The following is a 17,573-nucleotide window of genomic DNA, read 5'->3' on the forward strand; positions in this document are numbered from 1 at the left end:
TTGGTATCTGGTTTCCATTGTTTTTATGTCTTGGTAAAATCTTTTTCTTTGTTCTTCACTTAAGTCACCAAGGTTCTCTGGAAAGCGATCTAAGTGACTGTGCAGAAAATGGACCTTAACACTCATCTTACAGCCAAGCCTGTTGAAATGAAAGAGCATATCCTCTACTAATTGTCTTCTTCTTTTTTAAAACATTTTAAATTATTATTTTTTTTAAATTTCAAATTACAATTCACAAGAGAAAACCTTGTTACATGAAAAACAGAGAAAGAAATAATTTTCAAGGGACAATACATTTAACAAAGGAAAATATCTTTAACCCTTCCTAAGAACTCAATTATAGAGGAGTGGTCATAAGACCAAATTGGAGAAAATGAAACTATATGTTAAAGAAAAGGCAATAGTTTGAGTAGGTTCTTCATTTATATTCTATTTCCCATAATCAGTCCTTGATGATCTTCTTGACCTCTAGAAACTCCTTCAAGTGGTCTGGAGAGAAAAAAGTATACTTAGTTCCCAGATACCAGACCAGGCATTTACAATGGTATGTTAAAAAAAAAACATAGCACTTGATTTAATAGTTTCCTGTTGTAAAAAAAGAAACATTTTCCTTCGTTCCTGAGTAGATCTTGAAGCATCTGGATAGACCCAAATTCTTTGACCCCTGAAAAGCTTTTGAGAATTTTTAATGTACAACCTTAGGATCATATTCATATCTTGCTCAAATACATAAGCCACTATGAGCGTAGCTCTCTCAGTGTTTTCAGATACAGTTTGTTTGAAAAGAGTAGACACATTTTCAAAATCAATCTATTCCTTTTTCATCAGTTTTTTCTGTATAATTTTGAAGACAGTTTTTATTTGGCAGGTAATATATCTTATTTATTGGAGGAATGTTATCAGTAGGAATTTTAAATTCTCAATTAAGTATATTTTGAAAAGGTCTATTGGCAATGTTCCTTGTGTCAATAGTAAATTCAAGAGTGGGAGGTTTAATTATCGAATAAAATTTTCCATTTGTTCTAATTTTCTGTGTATTGAGGTATTGTCTTTAATCATTGCTACCTTAGATTGTTGTAACTGCTGAATATCCTCCAGAGTTTGCCTGATTCGATCCGTAAATTCCATTTTCACAGAATCAACAGATTTAGTTAAAGTATCAAGTTTAGTGACAATATTTGTTACCTCCTCTGTTGATTTTGCCATTGTAGCCTCCAAATGTTGAAGTAGTGCCCAGATATCATTCAAGGAAGCTTCCATGGAAGTGGGTTGAATCCCCAATTTCTTGCTTAATTTCTTCAGTTTCTCCGCTGCTGACGCTGTGCCCTCGCTGAGAGATTCTGTGCATCCTCTTCCAGGATCATGTGTCTCCTGCTCCAGAGCCCTGGCAGTGGTTGGACATGGAGAACTAACGGGTGCCAGAGGATTGAGAGATGTTTCCAGTCCCATAGGGGTAAAAGGCTCTCCAATGTCTTTCCCTGAAGCCGGACCAACCTCTCCGGAAGCAGCAGAAGGCAGAGCCGCGATGAATCGGTCAACAGTTTACTGAAAGGGGATGGATGAAAGAGCTGGCAAGGGTATGGCCCTAATCACCTCCTTCTTCTTTGAATGTGGCATCAGTGGAGAAAATAGGTAAAAATAATCAGTTGTAAAGAACATAAGAACATAAGAATTGCCGCTGCTGGGCCAGACCAATGGTCCATCCTGCCCAGCAGTCCACTCACACGGTGGCCCCTAGTTCAAGACCAGTGCTCCAAATGAGTCCAGTCTCACCAGTTTAGCATGAACTTGTCCAACTTTGTCTTGAAACCCTGGAGGGTGTTTTCCCCTATAGCAGACTGCGGAAGAGCATTCCAGCTTTCTACCACTCTGTGGGTGAAGAAGAATTTCCTTACGTTTGTACGGAATCTATCCCCTTTCAACTTTAGAGAGTGTCCTCTCGTTCTCCCTACCTTGGAGAGGGTGTACAGTCTGTCTTTCTCTACTAAGTCTATTCCCTTCAGTATTTTGAATGTTTTGATCATGTCTCCTCATAGTTTCCAGTTTTCAAGGGAGAAGAGGCCCAGCTTCTCCAATCTCTCACTGTACGACAACTCCTCCATCCCTTTAACCATTTTAGTCGCTCTTCTCTGGACCCTTTCGAGTAGTACCGTGTCCTTCTTCATGTACAGTAACCAGTGCTGGACCTGTGCTTCCTTGCGGCTTCTCACACTGCCACAATCTTGATCACTTGTCCCCCTCTTTTACAAACACATAGCGTGAGTTTTAGCTCCGGCAGTGGTGGTAACTGCTGTGATGCTCATAGGAATTCTATGAGCGTCGGAGCAGTTACCACTGCTGCCAACACTAGAACCCATGCTATGCATTTGTAAAAGGGTGTATATGTAGTTGTCTGCCTTCTTGTTACCAAGAAAATTTTTCACAAGAACAAATGAAGACCAGCCACATGATTTGATTTCATTTATTGATGCTATGAAATGTGAGTCAGTTATAAGTTGTCTGATCTGTGGACCATCAAAAATTCCTGCCTTCAGTTTTTCCATGGTAAGTCCAGGTAACATATGTGCAATGTATTCAATGTACGAACCATCTTTATTAAAAGCCTTTACAAATTGTTTCATCAGGCCTAGCTTTGTATGTAGTGGTGGAAGTATGATTCGGTCTCATGCTACCAAAGGTTCATTGATTACATATTGTCTTCCAACCACCATAATAACCCCAGGAACAGGTCAAAAAACCCAAAGCACCAAAAAAAACCCACACATTTTTTGTTGGCCTGTGTAATTAGCAAAAATATTGTTTAAATTTTGACAAATACACTTGCAGAAATTGCTAATTTTGTGCACAAAATTTTTTTTTCACTAGTCTACTCTAGGGACCTGTTTGCTACACTATTAGGACTGGACTTAGGAAGCTGTCATACATGCTGGCATTGTTTTTTGGGGTTTTTTTCACATCATTTGGAAGTGAGAGGGGTTCAGTGACCACTAGGGGAGTAAGGATGTGTGTGTGTGTGTGTGTGTGGGGAGGGAGGGAGGGGGTCATGCCTTAATCCTTCCAGTGATAATCTAGTCAGTTTGGGCACCTTTTTTGGCACTTATTCATTGTTGAAACAGGTCTATACTCAAAGATCCAATTTTTGCCCTGTGCACACCTTCTTGAGATTTAGATGGCCTGTGGAAGAACTCCATGGAAAACATCTTAAAAATGGGTTTCCAATTTGGATGCTTTGGCGAAAACCCCATCCATCTGCTGTTTAATGCCACTTTTGGATGTTTTAAGTTTTGAAAATAAGCCTCTATATCTTTTTGAGATAGGGCAACCAGAACTAAACTGTCACACCATAAAGCAGCATATATATTCTGCATTCCTTTCTAAATCTTTCCTGTATTGAGGATGTCAACATCTTTATCACAGTGACTCCAAGATCCTTTTTCTGAGTTATGATCCCAAAATGGAGACCACCATTGTCTACCTACAGTTAAAATTGTTTTTTCCTATCTGCATCACTTTTATTTGTCCAGATTACATTTCAGCTGCCATTTTCCAGGCCCCTGGCTGCAATGTCTTCCTATAGCTGCTCATAGTTTGTTTATGATTTAACAACTTTAAAATAATAGTTAAACCGCTTCTAACTCAGCTAGAACTGGAGTATTGCGGGATGAACTCAGACGCCCTGCAATAACTTCAAAATGTGAGCATGTTCTTCGTGTCAGTAGCAAAGAATGGGCATTTGTGTACTAATCAGTAAGTAAACCTATATTACCACATGCTAACTGGTTAGATCAGGGATATTGTGTGAGCCCTTACCACTTGCAATATGGTTAGTGATAAATGTTAACATAGTAATTGAAATAAATGAAGAGAAACCACCAAGGAAATGAACAAAGACATGGTGGTTTCTCTTCATTTATTTCCATAATCATGTTTATGATCAACACCATACACCAGTGGTCTCAAACTCAAACCCTTTGCGGGGCCACATTTTGGATTTGTCGGTACTTGGAGGGCCTCAGAAAAAAATAGTTACTGTCTTATTAAAGAAATGACAATTATGCATGAGGTAAAACTCTTTATAGTTTATAAATCTTTCCTTTTAGCTAAGTCTTAATAATAATATTGTCATTTATAGCTACAGAGACATATGATCAAGAAACTTTTATTTTACTTTTGTGATTATGATAAACATACCGAGGGCCTCAAAATAGTACCTGGCGGGCCACATGTAGCCCCCAGGCCATGAGTCTGAGACCACTGCCATACACATATGTATCACAATTTGTCTAGAAGTTTCACCATTTTGTATTTTCAATCACTCTTCACCATTTTCAATCATCATCATGTCAATTATCTATATTATATATATATATATATATATATATATATATATATATATATATATTTATGCACCATAGTTTATTTTTTTTCTCATACACCTATCACCTCACATCATTTTTATCTGTCTTCTTTTGTTGCCTTGAGTCTCACCATCTTGCATTTGTCTTTGTGCACACCACCTTTCATGTAATTAAGGGCTCCTTTTACTAAGCTGCGCTAGCATTTTTACTGCGCGCTAACCCCCGCGCTACGTGGAAAATACACCAGCTCTATGGATGCATTAGTGTGTAGCGCACGCGGCCATGTAGCACATGCTAAAACTGCTAGCGCAGCTTAGTAAAAGGAACCCTAAGGGGTTCATAATAATAAAAAAAAAAAAGTCTAAAAAGTGTCCTAAATGGCTACTTAGACGATCAAAAAGCCTGATCGTCCAAGTACCCATAACCAAAGCTGGTTTTTAGACGTATCTAAAAACAGCTTAGGCCTTTCCCCTGCCTCTAGACGCACAGAGAGAAAAGAGATATGTTTAGAGGAGGGGAAAAGGCGGGCATTGGGCGAGAGGTGGGCAGACCTACACCTAGGCGTACAACAGGTATAACCAAAACATTTCACAGGTTGCCTAGTCGGCACTTAGACCTTTTTGACTTAGACGAAGTCAAACCAGGTCTAAGTGCTGAAAAAGGGGCCGCTGAGCTGATGGCCGCTGGTGCGATCAGTTCAGTGGCCCGGCAACCTACCCACCGCAACCATCACGGCAGGAGAGATGCCCAATCTCTCCTGCCGCGATACATCACCCCCCCAACAACATCGGGGAAAGAGGGAGCCCAAGCCCTCTTGCCCTATTGAACCGCGACCCCCCCCCCCCCCTGACAACATCGGGGCAAGAGGGAGCTCAAGCCCTCCTGCCCCGGCGATCATGCCCCACTTTCCAAGCCAAGTATGAGCAGGCCAGGAGGGAGCCCAAGCCTTCCTGGCCCCGGCGACCCCCCCATCCGAAACAATGGGCCAGGAGGGAGCCCTGATATATCTCCAAAAAGATATAGCAGAATTAGAAAAGAGCAACCAAAATGATTTATTTATTTGGATTTATATCCCACCCTCCCAGAGGATCACAGAACGGGCTACAAGTTTACTTACATAATAAAACATAACAGGGTAAACATTTTACATCGGGGAGCATGACAGTAGTGAAAAAGCATAGCAATACTTAATAGGATATGACAGGACGAGACCTCATACAGCATGGGTGGTGATGTTATGAGTTTGGTATGACATTGCGGTAACTAATAGACAATGGCAGTACGTTATAGGGCCTGTCAGTATGCAGCGTGGTAAGGCAGTATTTAACAGCATGGCAGTATATTTGGATGTATTACATGCATGACATGATATGTGGGGTGGCACTCATCTTGTATGATGAAAGACTAAAGAGATAGGAGTTCTTCAGCCCGGAAAGGTAATGGCTGTGCGGTAATAAGACTGAGGTCTTTAAGCCCGTTACATTAACGGGTGCTAGAATAGATGTGTGTGTCTGTCTTTCTTTCTCTCTCCTTGGCCGCTTTCGGTCTGTCTGTCTTTCTTTCTTTCTGTTTCTCTCTTTCCTCGGCTGTCCATCTCCACCCTTGCCTGCTCCCCCTGTCCAGCAGCATCTCTTCCTTGCTCCCCTTGTCCAGCAGTAGGCCTCCCTTCCTGTTACCTCCCCTCCCCTGTCCAGCAGCACCTCTTCCTTGCTCCCCCTATCCAGCAGCACCCCTTAACTGCTCCCCCTGTCCAGCATCCCGCTTCCTGGTCGTTAGCGTCTGCCCTCCTCTTGAAAGCAGCCTTCTGAGGATCACGGCTGGCTGTAGCGAACCTCGCATGCCACTCTGCACGTCAGTAGTACGTTCCTTAAGTTGCGATCCCATGCGTCAGAGGGAACGTGCTACCGAGGCACAGAGCGACCTGCGAGGTTCACTACAGCCAGCCGTGAACTTCATCAGGCTGCTTTGAAGAGGCGCAGTGGCGGCGGCAGCGATTGGTGAGTGATGGTGGGAGGAGTGAGTCACCGGCGTGTTCCCTGCCTCCGTGTTCGGAAATGTAATTTGGCACGGACCCAGAGACCACAGTGGCAGGGATCACGCTGTCCTAAATGCACCTGCGTGCTTAGGGTTTTATTATAGAGGACAAGAAGTTACAGTAGTACCTACAAAAGTAAATCAAATGAGGGTACAAAAGAAATAATAAGTTTTAAAAGATCTAAAAGTTATTCTGTAATTTAGAGGGAAGAGACACTTTGTAATTTAGAAGGGTGGGTTGGATAAAGACACTGTGGGCTCCTTTTACAAAGATGCGTAAGGGCCTTAACACGCGGAATAGCTCGCGTGGCAATTTAGCGTGCGCTAGCCACTACCGCCTCATCTTGAGCAGGCGGTAGTTTTGCTAATCCAGTGCGTGCACTAAAAATGCTAGCGCACCTTTGTAAAAGGAGCCCCGTATGTATATATTTATAAGATGGATGTGCGTTTTGTGCTTTATTCTCTGATTGTTAATATGTATATTGCACTAAGTTTTTTGGAAAATTAATAAAATATTTACAAAACACAATAAAATTATTTTTATTCTCACAGGTATTACCTGAAAATGGGAACTAAAAATCACACCATTGTGACATCATTCATTCTCTTTGGAATGTCGGATCTTCCAGAGCATCAGATCTTGCTTTTCTTGGTGTTTCTAATTCTGTACCTGCTTAACTTGTTAGGAAATATTATCATGATCACATTAATAGTCATTGACCCTCAACTTAAAACCCCCATGTATTTCTTTCTCTGTAACTTGTCCTTTGCAGACATGTGTTTGGCCACAGTCAATGTTCCTAATCTACTGGCCAATTTCTTTTCCAAGAGTAAAAACATTTCTTACTCTGGATGTATTACACAGATGCATTTCTTTCTTATTACAGGAATTGCTGAATGTTTTCTTCTTTCAGCGATGGCATATGATCGATACGTGGCAATCTGCAAACCTCTCCATTATACACTGGTGATGAACAGGAAACTCTGTAACCTGATAGCAGCTGGATGCTGGACCATTGCTTACCTCCATTCCTTGTTGCACACTCTGTTGTTGTCTCAGTTGTCCTTCTGTGGGCCAAATACAATTGACCACTTCTTCTGTGACCTCCTACCTTTATTCAAGCTCTCCTGCTCTGACATCTCTACCAACGAAATAGTGATTTATATGGAAGGATCCATTATAGGATGTGGCACCTTTCTGTGTATATTGATGTCCTACATATGCATCTTCATCACCATCTTTGGCATTCGGTCATCTGAGGGGAGACACAAAGCCTTCTCCACTTGTTCCTCTCACCTTATTGTGGTGACTTTGTACTTTGGGTCTGGTTCTTTTACCTATTTTCAACCCTCTTCTAGCTATACCCATGAAAGGAACAGAGTCATGACTGTGATGTACACAGTTGTTACACCAATGCTGAACCCATATATCTATAGTCTTAGAAACAATGATGTGAAAGGAGCTCTGAGACGCACCATTGCTAGAAATTTGATTTCTATTCAGACATGTAAAACCTCTGTTCTAATTAAAGTTTAGGGTGTCAAAATTCAGAGGTGTAGTTACTATTTATTGTAATACTTCTTAAAATCACAGCTTTAACTATAATTACTACCATATATTAAACCTTCATGTCATCTTGTAAAGTAATTTTAAAACATTACTATTACTCAGACCTTTAAGGTCAAACTACATACAAAGAATCAATGTACATTCATACCTGTTAGACGGCTCACACTACTAGGGTGACATAAGTAAAACATTACAGTACAAGGGACAACGTTTCATATTTAACTGGAAAACTTTCACCAATACAGGGTTGAATATGGAAGTTGAATGGATTACTTTGTAAAAGGTTTAGGTTCCGGTTTACGGGGAGTCCTTCCAGTTTGGGTATAAAGAAAGAGTATTTAAAGCTAGCTTAGAGCAGAGAGAGTTCCCGGTTTTGCTCATTCTCACCTAGTAGTGTGAGCCGTCTAACAGGTATGGATGTCCATTGATTCTATGTATCAAGTTACTATTTATTGAACATATAAAAGGTCTTTTAAAGATTTGCATTTTTTGGTAGCATATATCCAAATAAGTCATGCCTTGAAAATTTAAATTGGTCTGTTATAAATCCAGCACTTAGATATATAACTTTTAGACTCAGTTGAATCTTCCAACTGAATTTATAAGACTCTTTTGGACCTTTGCCCCCATCCTCCATTTTACTACCTTTTTCACGATGTGTAACTGGGGCATTTTTTCTAATAAGTTGACCAGAGTTATATGTAGATCCACCAAAGATTTAAAAAATTGCACGTAACCAGTCTCAACAATCACCTCTTAGCAGGTGTTGAGCACTGGATTCTAGCTGGTGGTCGGGGTACTGGACACTTTAATACTATAATCATAGACAATACATTTTATTTCCAGGAACCAACAAATAGTTTGGTTTATAAGATGTCCTTTAAGAATATTCACTAGATGCATTTGAATATATGTGATATAAGAAAAAGGCTTAGTTGCAAAGCTTCATAAATCTGAAATCTATTCCTGTTTGTGGATCCTATGAACTGGTTCTACACTATATTTTATTCACATTGAGGAATTACTGTATTTTCACGCATATAACGCGCATACGTGTATAACACGCATACGCGTATAGCGCGCGGGAACAAAGCATTGCTGTAAAAATAAATCTATATAGCACGCACACGTGTATACCGCGCATGCTGCTATAACCTCCTCCAGCCACCCCTGCTTACTCCCTCTTCTGGCCTGCGAACCGGCATCTTCCCCCCTCCGCTCACGTCACCCCCCTCCCCCGCGATCCTACATCCCCCCCAGCACCGCAAAGACATCGCTTACCTTATTGGGCACCAGCACCAATGCACAGGACGTGCCAGTGCCAGTGCCCGAAGATCCTCCCTCGCCTGGGCTGGGCTGGGCGGTGCGAGGGAGATCCTCCCTCTTCCCTGTGCTGGGCTGGTTTGGGCTTTGAGCATTTGCACATGCTCAAAGCCTTCTGGTCTCGCTCTCTCCGAGATTCTCAGATTCAGAATCTCGGAGAGAGCGAGACCAGAAGGCTTTGAACATACACAAATGCTCAAAGCCCAGACCAGCCCAGTACAGGGAAGAGGGAGGATCTCCCTCGCACTGCCCAGCCCAGCCCAGCCCAGCCCAGGCGAGGGAGGATCTTCGGGCACTGGCACATCCTGTGCATTGGTGCTGGTGCCGATGCCCAATCGGGTAAGCGATGTCTTTGTGGTGCGGGGGGGATGTAGGATCGTGGGGGAGGGGGGTGATGCGAGCGGGGGGAGGATGCCGGTTCGCAGGGGGGATGCCGGATTGCAATGAGAAAAAAAAAATTGTATAACGCACTCACACATATAACGCGCATGGTTATACTCGGTTTGTAAAATCGTGTATAACGCGCGTGTTATATGCGTGAAAATATGGTACTCTAGGCCTGAACTATTTCAATTTGAAACAGCAGCATGATGAAACATGGTACTAAATTGTTTTTTAAACCACACACACTTAGAAGAAGGAAACTTCAATAAACAGCTATCCTTAATCCTGGTAGAGAAAAAGTACAAATGAATCAAATCAGCACTGACTTGTGCAGTGCTAAGAGTGATTCTATAAAAGTATAGATTCTATACAGTAGGTGTACTGTATAGAATCATGCTTAGCTCTGTCTGAGTGGCCTTATCATCACTAGTCATCCTAACTTGTAGGGGCACTGTATTTATGCAAGAGTTTTCTTGACCTAAATGCCTGTGCCTAACTTAAGTGTACCATGGTACCTAAGTGATAAAAAGATGCCTAACTCAAAAATATGCCCACAATCTACCCCTAACTACATCCACTTTTATATATTCACTTCAGACTAGGCACCTACTTTTTATTGTTCTGCATTTTTCGAGTTAGATGCCTAACTTTCAATTAAGTCCAATTAATGGCAATTATGAGGTATTAATACTAATTATCAGCACTGATTAAGCCTATTAAGTTAGGCACTTACATAGGCTAGGCAAGCTGACATAGCCGTCTAACTTTATAGAATTTGAGGGTAAATATAAAATGAATTTAAAGTCAAAATCAAAAGCAGTAAACCAGTTGTGATTTCAAATTGAAAATAGAGTAGTGCAAGCTACTGTCATTGAATGCAAATGTCATAGAAAAGAATTATAGACTAATACACCAATATTGATAAGCATGGATGTGCACATTACAAGTAAATATATATTAAAAATTAATATATAATTAGGGATTTGGATTGGAAAAGCTTTCTAATGGATTAAAATTGCCAAAACATGCCATAAATGGCAGATTGGCATGAAAACACACTTACATGTCCATTTAAAGAATAGAGCCTTGTCTTACACTAAAATTTCCAAAATTGGTAGTAATAGGAGATATTCATTTACATTTAGATAATGGCAGAAATACAGATGTTGCCAGCTTCAAATCATTTATGTCATCATTTGAAATGAATTTCCCTCACCCTAGATACACACATGAGAAAGGCCATATTTTGAACCGTATTAGTTATTTAGACTCTGATAACCAACATTTTCAAATTTCTGATTGTGATTGGCAGAGGTTTCCTTGATCTGACCATCTCTTAAGGAATTTTAGCCTACTTGTTTTCATGTCTAAAATATGTAAAAGCTCATAAGGAAGGCTACTAAACCTTAGAAAAAAGGTTAATTTTGAGGAGTTTTGGTCCCATTTATTATCAGTTCTTCTACAATCCCACTTTATTTGGGGACCAGTGGATTATTTCCCTCCTCTCACAAGGGATCTATTGGAAGCCTCAAAACTTTAGAGTCTTTTACCTCCTCCCTCTCATACCTCATCACTGAACATGCTCCTATCTACAAAAGTCTTCTTTTCTACAAGCCAAGCTGTAGGAGCTTATCTTTTCTGCTTGTGTTTCATTTCATGATATTTCAGTACCTTTCAGTAATTTTCAGTCTTGGTTTTTGCCCTCATGCTTTGGAGGCTCCCAGCGGGGACATCCTTGACTGCGGGTGATCGCAGCCTGCACATCAGATTTGGACTCCTGGGTCATTCTCTTGGGAGCTAGCTCACCACAGGTTCATCTGCTAATTGGGTGAAGCACAGGCTGAGTGGTTCCATGGAGGCGTGACCAGGATCAGGGCCAGACTGTGTTCCTCCACCAGGCGCTTGCGTGATGTGGGCATTGGTGTCAGATGTTTCCAGCCGTGGTGGTCAGGCTGGTGGGGCAAACAGAAGACTTGAAATCTTCTTTTACAAGTTCCCTGAGTTTCAAGTTTCAAGTTTATTGAAATTTTGATTTACACGCAATATCAATTATTTTCAATGCGTATAACAAAAATTAAAATTGGGGAAATAAATGAATCATTTAAACAATACATATTCACAATACAAGCTGAATATCTTCAAAATTTATAACCACACCAAGTTGATATTCATAGAATTTTACTCTCAGAAACCAAGTGCCATAAACTTTTCAATTTGTAAAAACGGTAAAGACCTCAGTGTTTCTCAGGAAAATTCCTGAGGAACCATCTATGGCAATAATGATACTGTCATAGAGAAATACATCCTTGGTCTTATGTTCTACCGTTACAAATTCACCATTTATATTATTTTCTTTTTTACTTTTTAACTTTTTACTATTATTCAAAATTTTGTGAAAAAGTAAGCACTTATCTCGATATTTCCTTCCGAAAGTGCAAAATCACCGCAGTTGCAGTTTAAGATTTAGTGCGGTACCAATCTACCGCACTTGGAGAATTTCTGTTCAATCTCCTCATTTATATAGAAATATCCCGACAGGCCCTGTTTCACCCTACGGCTGCATCAGGGGATTATCTAAAAAGACAAAATGCATCTAATGATTTACAGAAATACACATTTCTCTTCAAAACATCCTTAGTTTAGAAACTACTTACTTTAAATTACGAGCTACTGCTTCAATGATTCTCTCTCAAAGAAATGGTGGCTCGGCGTTCTACTGGGTTTATAAGAGAGACAGGAAACAGCACCGCACCAATCATGGACTGAGAAACACGGAAACACAGCCAATCATCATGACTTCCGGGTTTCTCTTCAAAAAAACGCACGCCACTCTATCCTAACATTTAAACCATATGGAATATATGTCTTTAATCTGAATATCCATTTCTGTTCTTTTTGTCTGAGATATACTTTAAAATCACCCCCCTTATCTGAAAGATATAGCTTTTCTATAATCCAGCAGCGCATTTCAGAAAATTTATGATTGGTATCTAAGCAGTGCTGCACCATAGGTGCCTCTATTTTACAACAGGTCAAACAAGACCTGTGTTTTGCACTTTCGGAAGGAAATATTGAGATAAGTGCTTACTTTTTCACAAAATTTTGAATAATAGTAAAAAGTTAAAAAGTAAAAAAGAAAATAATATAAATGGTGAATTTGTAACGGTAGAACATAAGACCAAGGATGTATTTCTCTATGACAGTATCATTATTGCCATAGATGGTTCCTCAGGAATTTTCCTGAGAAACACTGAGGTCTTTACCGTTTTTACAAATTGAAAAGTTTATGGCACTTGGTTTCTGAGAGTAAAATTCTATGAATATCAACTTGGTGTGGTTATAAATCATTTAAACAATAGACATAAAACATATCCATAGACGATAAAAAATACATAAGGAGTAAAGGGATAAAATTACATTTGTTTAAAAAAAAAAACAAAAAAAAAACATTTAGGGAGGAACAACATCAGGAAAGGTTCATGAGAAGGGGAGAAAAAAAAATTATCTAATTTAAGATTCAAATGCATCTTTATAAAGGTAGCTTTTTAAATTATTTTAAAATTTTTCTAGAGAGGTTTCGGCGCGTAGAAAAATAGGAAGTTTTTCCAGAGCTGAGGTCCAAAAATAGAAAAGGTTGTATTTCTTCTAGTGCCTATTACTTTCAATGTTGGAATGGTTATTAAGTATTGATCTGCTGATCTAAGAGATCTAGCAGGGGAATAAGGTATTAAGTACCGATATAAGAATATTGGGGTATTAGTTTTCTGAATTTTAAATGTAAGCAGCGCAATTTTGTATGTTATTCTATGTGAAATCGGTAGCCAATGTGCATTTCGCAGAAGAGGTGTGACATGATCATATTTTTTAGAATGGGTAATAATTTTTATTGCACAGAATCTCTTGGTGAAATATTACAGCTCTGCTTGCAGTTTCTCTCATGTAGCACATGGCACAGTGAGTAAGAGGCTGACAGCCTAAATCAGCAATTTTTTTTGGGGGGGGGGTCTTGAAAAGGAGTTTGGGGGTGGTTTCCCTGCATGCCCTACCCCAACCCACCTCTAAAATCCCAAGATTGCCATTTTCTGAGGGTTCCTGTAGTTTCTCGCGGTGGCCATCGGATTTTTCCCGATTTAAATTAAAATATATTTTTCATATTTCTGAGTTTCGTTTTTGCAAGAAAACTTTATAGCTGGCCTCCTCAGGGAAGGATGGGATGGATTCATACCTCAGTTGCAGTGGATGGCTGTCAGATGCACAGCCATGTTCCACATACTCTGTGGCTCATTAAGGGGGTGAGATTTGCCCAGATGTGGGGCCTTTGAACTCCGGGGAGGTTTTTCAAGCACCTTCTGCCTCGACTCCCATGAAATTAGTGTCAGGGAACCCTGGGGAGTACATTGGCAATATTTTGTCGAAACACAAGTGTGGATCCGGTGAAAAATCTCAAAAATCTTCAAAGCATTCTAAATCTGAGGCACAGAATATGCTTTATCAGGCATACTTAATTAAAAAGTCTCTACCTATCTCCCTTCTGTATCTATGGACCATATAGTTCTATTGAAAGGCACTGATCTAAATCCTGCTGCTCCGTCAAATTATTGTTCTATTACCAGCATTCCTCTAGTAACTAAGCTGATTGAGTCAATTGTTTCCAAACAACTTTCAAGCTATTTACATAAATTTTCCATTTGGTTGCCCTTTCAACATGGATTCTAATTTTAGCACAGAAACCTTATTACTTTCACTGATCTCTAAGATTCAAAGTTTATTATCCCAGAATCGCTATGCCATACTATTACATTTTGATATTTCGGCAGCTTTTGACATTGTAAACCATCATGTTCTAGTTAAACTGTTTTCAGATATGGGCATAGAGGATAAAGTTCTGATCTGGTTCAAAGGATTTCTTTCACTGTGGTCCTAGATAGTAAACTTTGGGGGTACAACATCTTCTGTATGGTCACTGGATTGCGATGTTTCCCAGGGTTCTCCGTTATCTCCTATCCTTTTCAATTTCTATATGACTACATTAAAATTGTATACACTAAACCCTATTGAATCAGGGCTTGGTTCTGGGTCCGATCCTTTTCAACATATTCATAGGGGACCTGACTCAAGGGCTTCAGGGTAAAATTATTCGCTGACGATGTCAAACTATGTAACACTGTAAGTAAAAGCGACTTGTCTGACAGCATGAAGCAGGATCTGCTTTTCCTGGAACATTGGTCCTCGACTTGGCAGCTAGGCTTCAACGCAAAAAAATACAAGGTCATGCACCTTGGCAACAAGAATACGTGCAGAACGTATACATTGAATGGTGAGACCTTGGCTAGGACTACAGCAGAACGAGATTTAGGGGTGATCATTAGCGAAGACATGAAAACTGCCAATCAAGTGGAGAAGGCTTCATCCAAGGCTAGACAAATGCTGGGTTGTATTCGTAGAAGTTTCATTAGCCGGAAGCCAGAGGTCATAATGCCATTGTACAGAGCCATGGTGAGACTTCATCTGGAGTACTGTGTACAATTCTGGAGGCCATATTACCGTAAGGATGTGCTGAGGATTGAGTCAGTTCAGCGAATGGCCACCAGGATGGTCTCGGGGCTCAAGGATCTCCCGTACGAGGAAAGGCTGAACAAATTGCGGCTCTACTCACTTGAAGAATGTAGGGAGAGGGGAGACCTGATTGAGACATTTAAGTAGCAGTGCACAGGCCTAAAGCAAGCCTTACTCAAATGTCCCCATTTAAACCCCAATCTGAGTCATTAGATGACTTTCCCTCCTTGACCTGTAGAGGGACGGGAGAGCAGAGGTGCAGTTTACCAACCCCTACTCAAGCCCAGGTTAGTTCCCAGGAAATCATTTCCTCCTGAGGGTTTGGGGCGGGGCTACAAACTGCTTACTCAAAGATCTAGGCTGTTAGAGAGTCAGGAGCAGCAGGAACAGCCAGAGGAGAGGCAGCAGCGCTCAGGACTGAGAGCTCTGAATAACAGTCAACCTCCAGAATGCATGGAGCTGACAGAGGCTGGAGAGGAAGTGCTTCTCTGTATGTTGGAGGAGCCCCATGATATGGAGCTAGACCCGGAGCCAAATGCTGAGCTGCCAAATGAAATCTTACCGATGGAAGTGTGCTGCATCAAAAGCAAGTAGCTGAAACTACGGGTGTTGCTGTTTTCCCTGGTGGGGAGAAGTACTGTTCCAGTTCCAAGCAGTGGGGTTTGCCCCGTGTTCAATGTGGTGGGATTGAGGGCCTATTTTTGGCAAATTGTTACCACACGGAGCACACTGCCTGGCCAGCACGTCAGCTGCTGGGAAGGTCAGCACAGTTGTTCTGACCTATGCTGAGGTTATCAGGCCTAAAGACTGTTTTTGTTTTGTTTTTTTTCTCTTGTTTCCTCCTTATGAGTTTATGAACTGTGAATTGAAGGTGGAACCACCAGGAAGATTTTTGCTGTACGCATTTGAAACTAATTTTAGTCAGTACCTTCTTAGAGAATATTTGCCTATATAATTGGGGGTTTTTTATTGCTATTTTGGGACCATTCTTATACCCAGAACATCCTGACGAAGTTTGTATTTTATTTTGATGGGAAGAATAAACCCAAGTTTGCTTGAAGAGTTACATACCTGGTGTACCGGTGTTTCTTTCACTGAATGCTGAATATTTCATTTCTTTTCCTTGTGCTGCCCGCAACGGCTCACAAGAGCTTTTTCTTGTCCCAATGTCCCAGGACCCATTGCCATGAGGCTGCCGGTGACAAGATAAAGACCTGAATGGTCCATCCAGTCTACCCAACCATACATGTTCCATTAATTAATTTAATTTAAATGGTCCTTTTCTTAGATATTTCTGAGGCATGTTATGGGCAAGAATAATAACCCCAGGAATAGGTCAAAAAAACCCAAGGCACCAAGAAAAAACTTTTTTTTTTTGCCTGTGTAATTAGGAAAAATATTGTTTAAATCAGTGATTCCCAACCCTGTCCTGGAGGAACACCAGGCCAATCGGGTTTTCAGGCTAGCCCTAATGAATATGCATGAGAGAGATTTGCATATAATGGAAGTGATAGGCATGCAAATTTGCTTCATGCATATTCATTAGGGCTAGCCTGAAAACCCAATTGGCCTGGTGTTCCTCCAGGACAGGGTTGGGAACCACTGGTTTAAATTTTGACAAAAACACTTGCAGAAGTTGCTAATTTTGTGTACAGAATTTTGAATTTTTTTTTCATTAGTCTACTCCAGGGACCTGTTTGCTACTCTAATAGGGCTGGACTTAGGAAACTTAGTAACATAGTAACATAGTAGATGGCGGCAGATAAAGATCTGAATGGTCCATCCAGTCTACCCTTCCTGATTCAATTTAAATTTTTAAATTTTTTCTTCTTAGCTATTTCTAGGCAAGAATCCGAACCTCTACTCGGTACTGTGCTTTGGTTCCAAATGCCGAAATCTCCGTCAAAACTCACTCCAGCCCATATACACCTTCCCAGCCATTGAAGCCCTCCCCAGCCCATCCTCCCCCAAATGGGCATATACAGGCACAGACTGTGCAAGTCTGCCCAGTAATGGCCTTAGTTCAATATTTACTATTATTTTCTGATTCTAGATCCTCTGTGTTCATCCCACGCTTCTTTGAACTCCGTCACCGTTTCCTCTCCACCAACTCTCTCAGGAGCGCATTCCAAGCATCCACCACTCTCTCATTAAAGTAGAATTTCCTAACATTGCTCTTGAATCTACTCCCCTCAGTCTCAAATTATGTCCTCTGGTTTTACCATTTTCCTTTCTCTGGAAAAGATTATGTTCTACGTTAATACCCTTCAAGTATTTGAACGTCTGAATCATATCTCCCCTGTCCCTCCTTTCCTCTAGGGCAAGGGTAGGCAATTCCAGTCCTCGAG

General features: G+C 40.7%; 1 protein-coding gene across 1 annotated transcript; it reads left to right on the forward strand.

Annotated features, from left to right (window-relative positions):
- Positions 1–6,957: 6,957 nt before the first annotated feature.
- Positions 6,958–7,929, forward strand: LOC117368463 (olfactory receptor 1361-like). The gene has a single exon (XM_033962154.1). It carries the CDS (start codon positions 6,958–6,960, stop codon positions 7,927–7,929), a length of 972 nt encoding a protein of 323 aa, XP_033818045.1.
- The last annotated feature ends 9,644 nt before the right edge of the window (positions 7,930–17,573 follow it).

The sequence above is a fragment of the Geotrypetes seraphini genome, chromosome 1 (genome assembly GCF_902459505.1).
Source record: "Geotrypetes seraphini chromosome 1, aGeoSer1.1, whole genome shotgun sequence".
NCBI classification, from domain to species: Eukaryota; Metazoa; Chordata; class Amphibia; order Gymnophiona; family Dermophiidae; genus Geotrypetes; species Geotrypetes seraphini.

Bases quoted from the DNA above. Each gene is read 5' to 3' on its own strand.
- LOC117368463 (XM_033962154.1), top strand. From the start codon at position 6,958: ATGGGAACTAAAAATCACACCATTGTGACATCATTCATTCTCTTTGGA.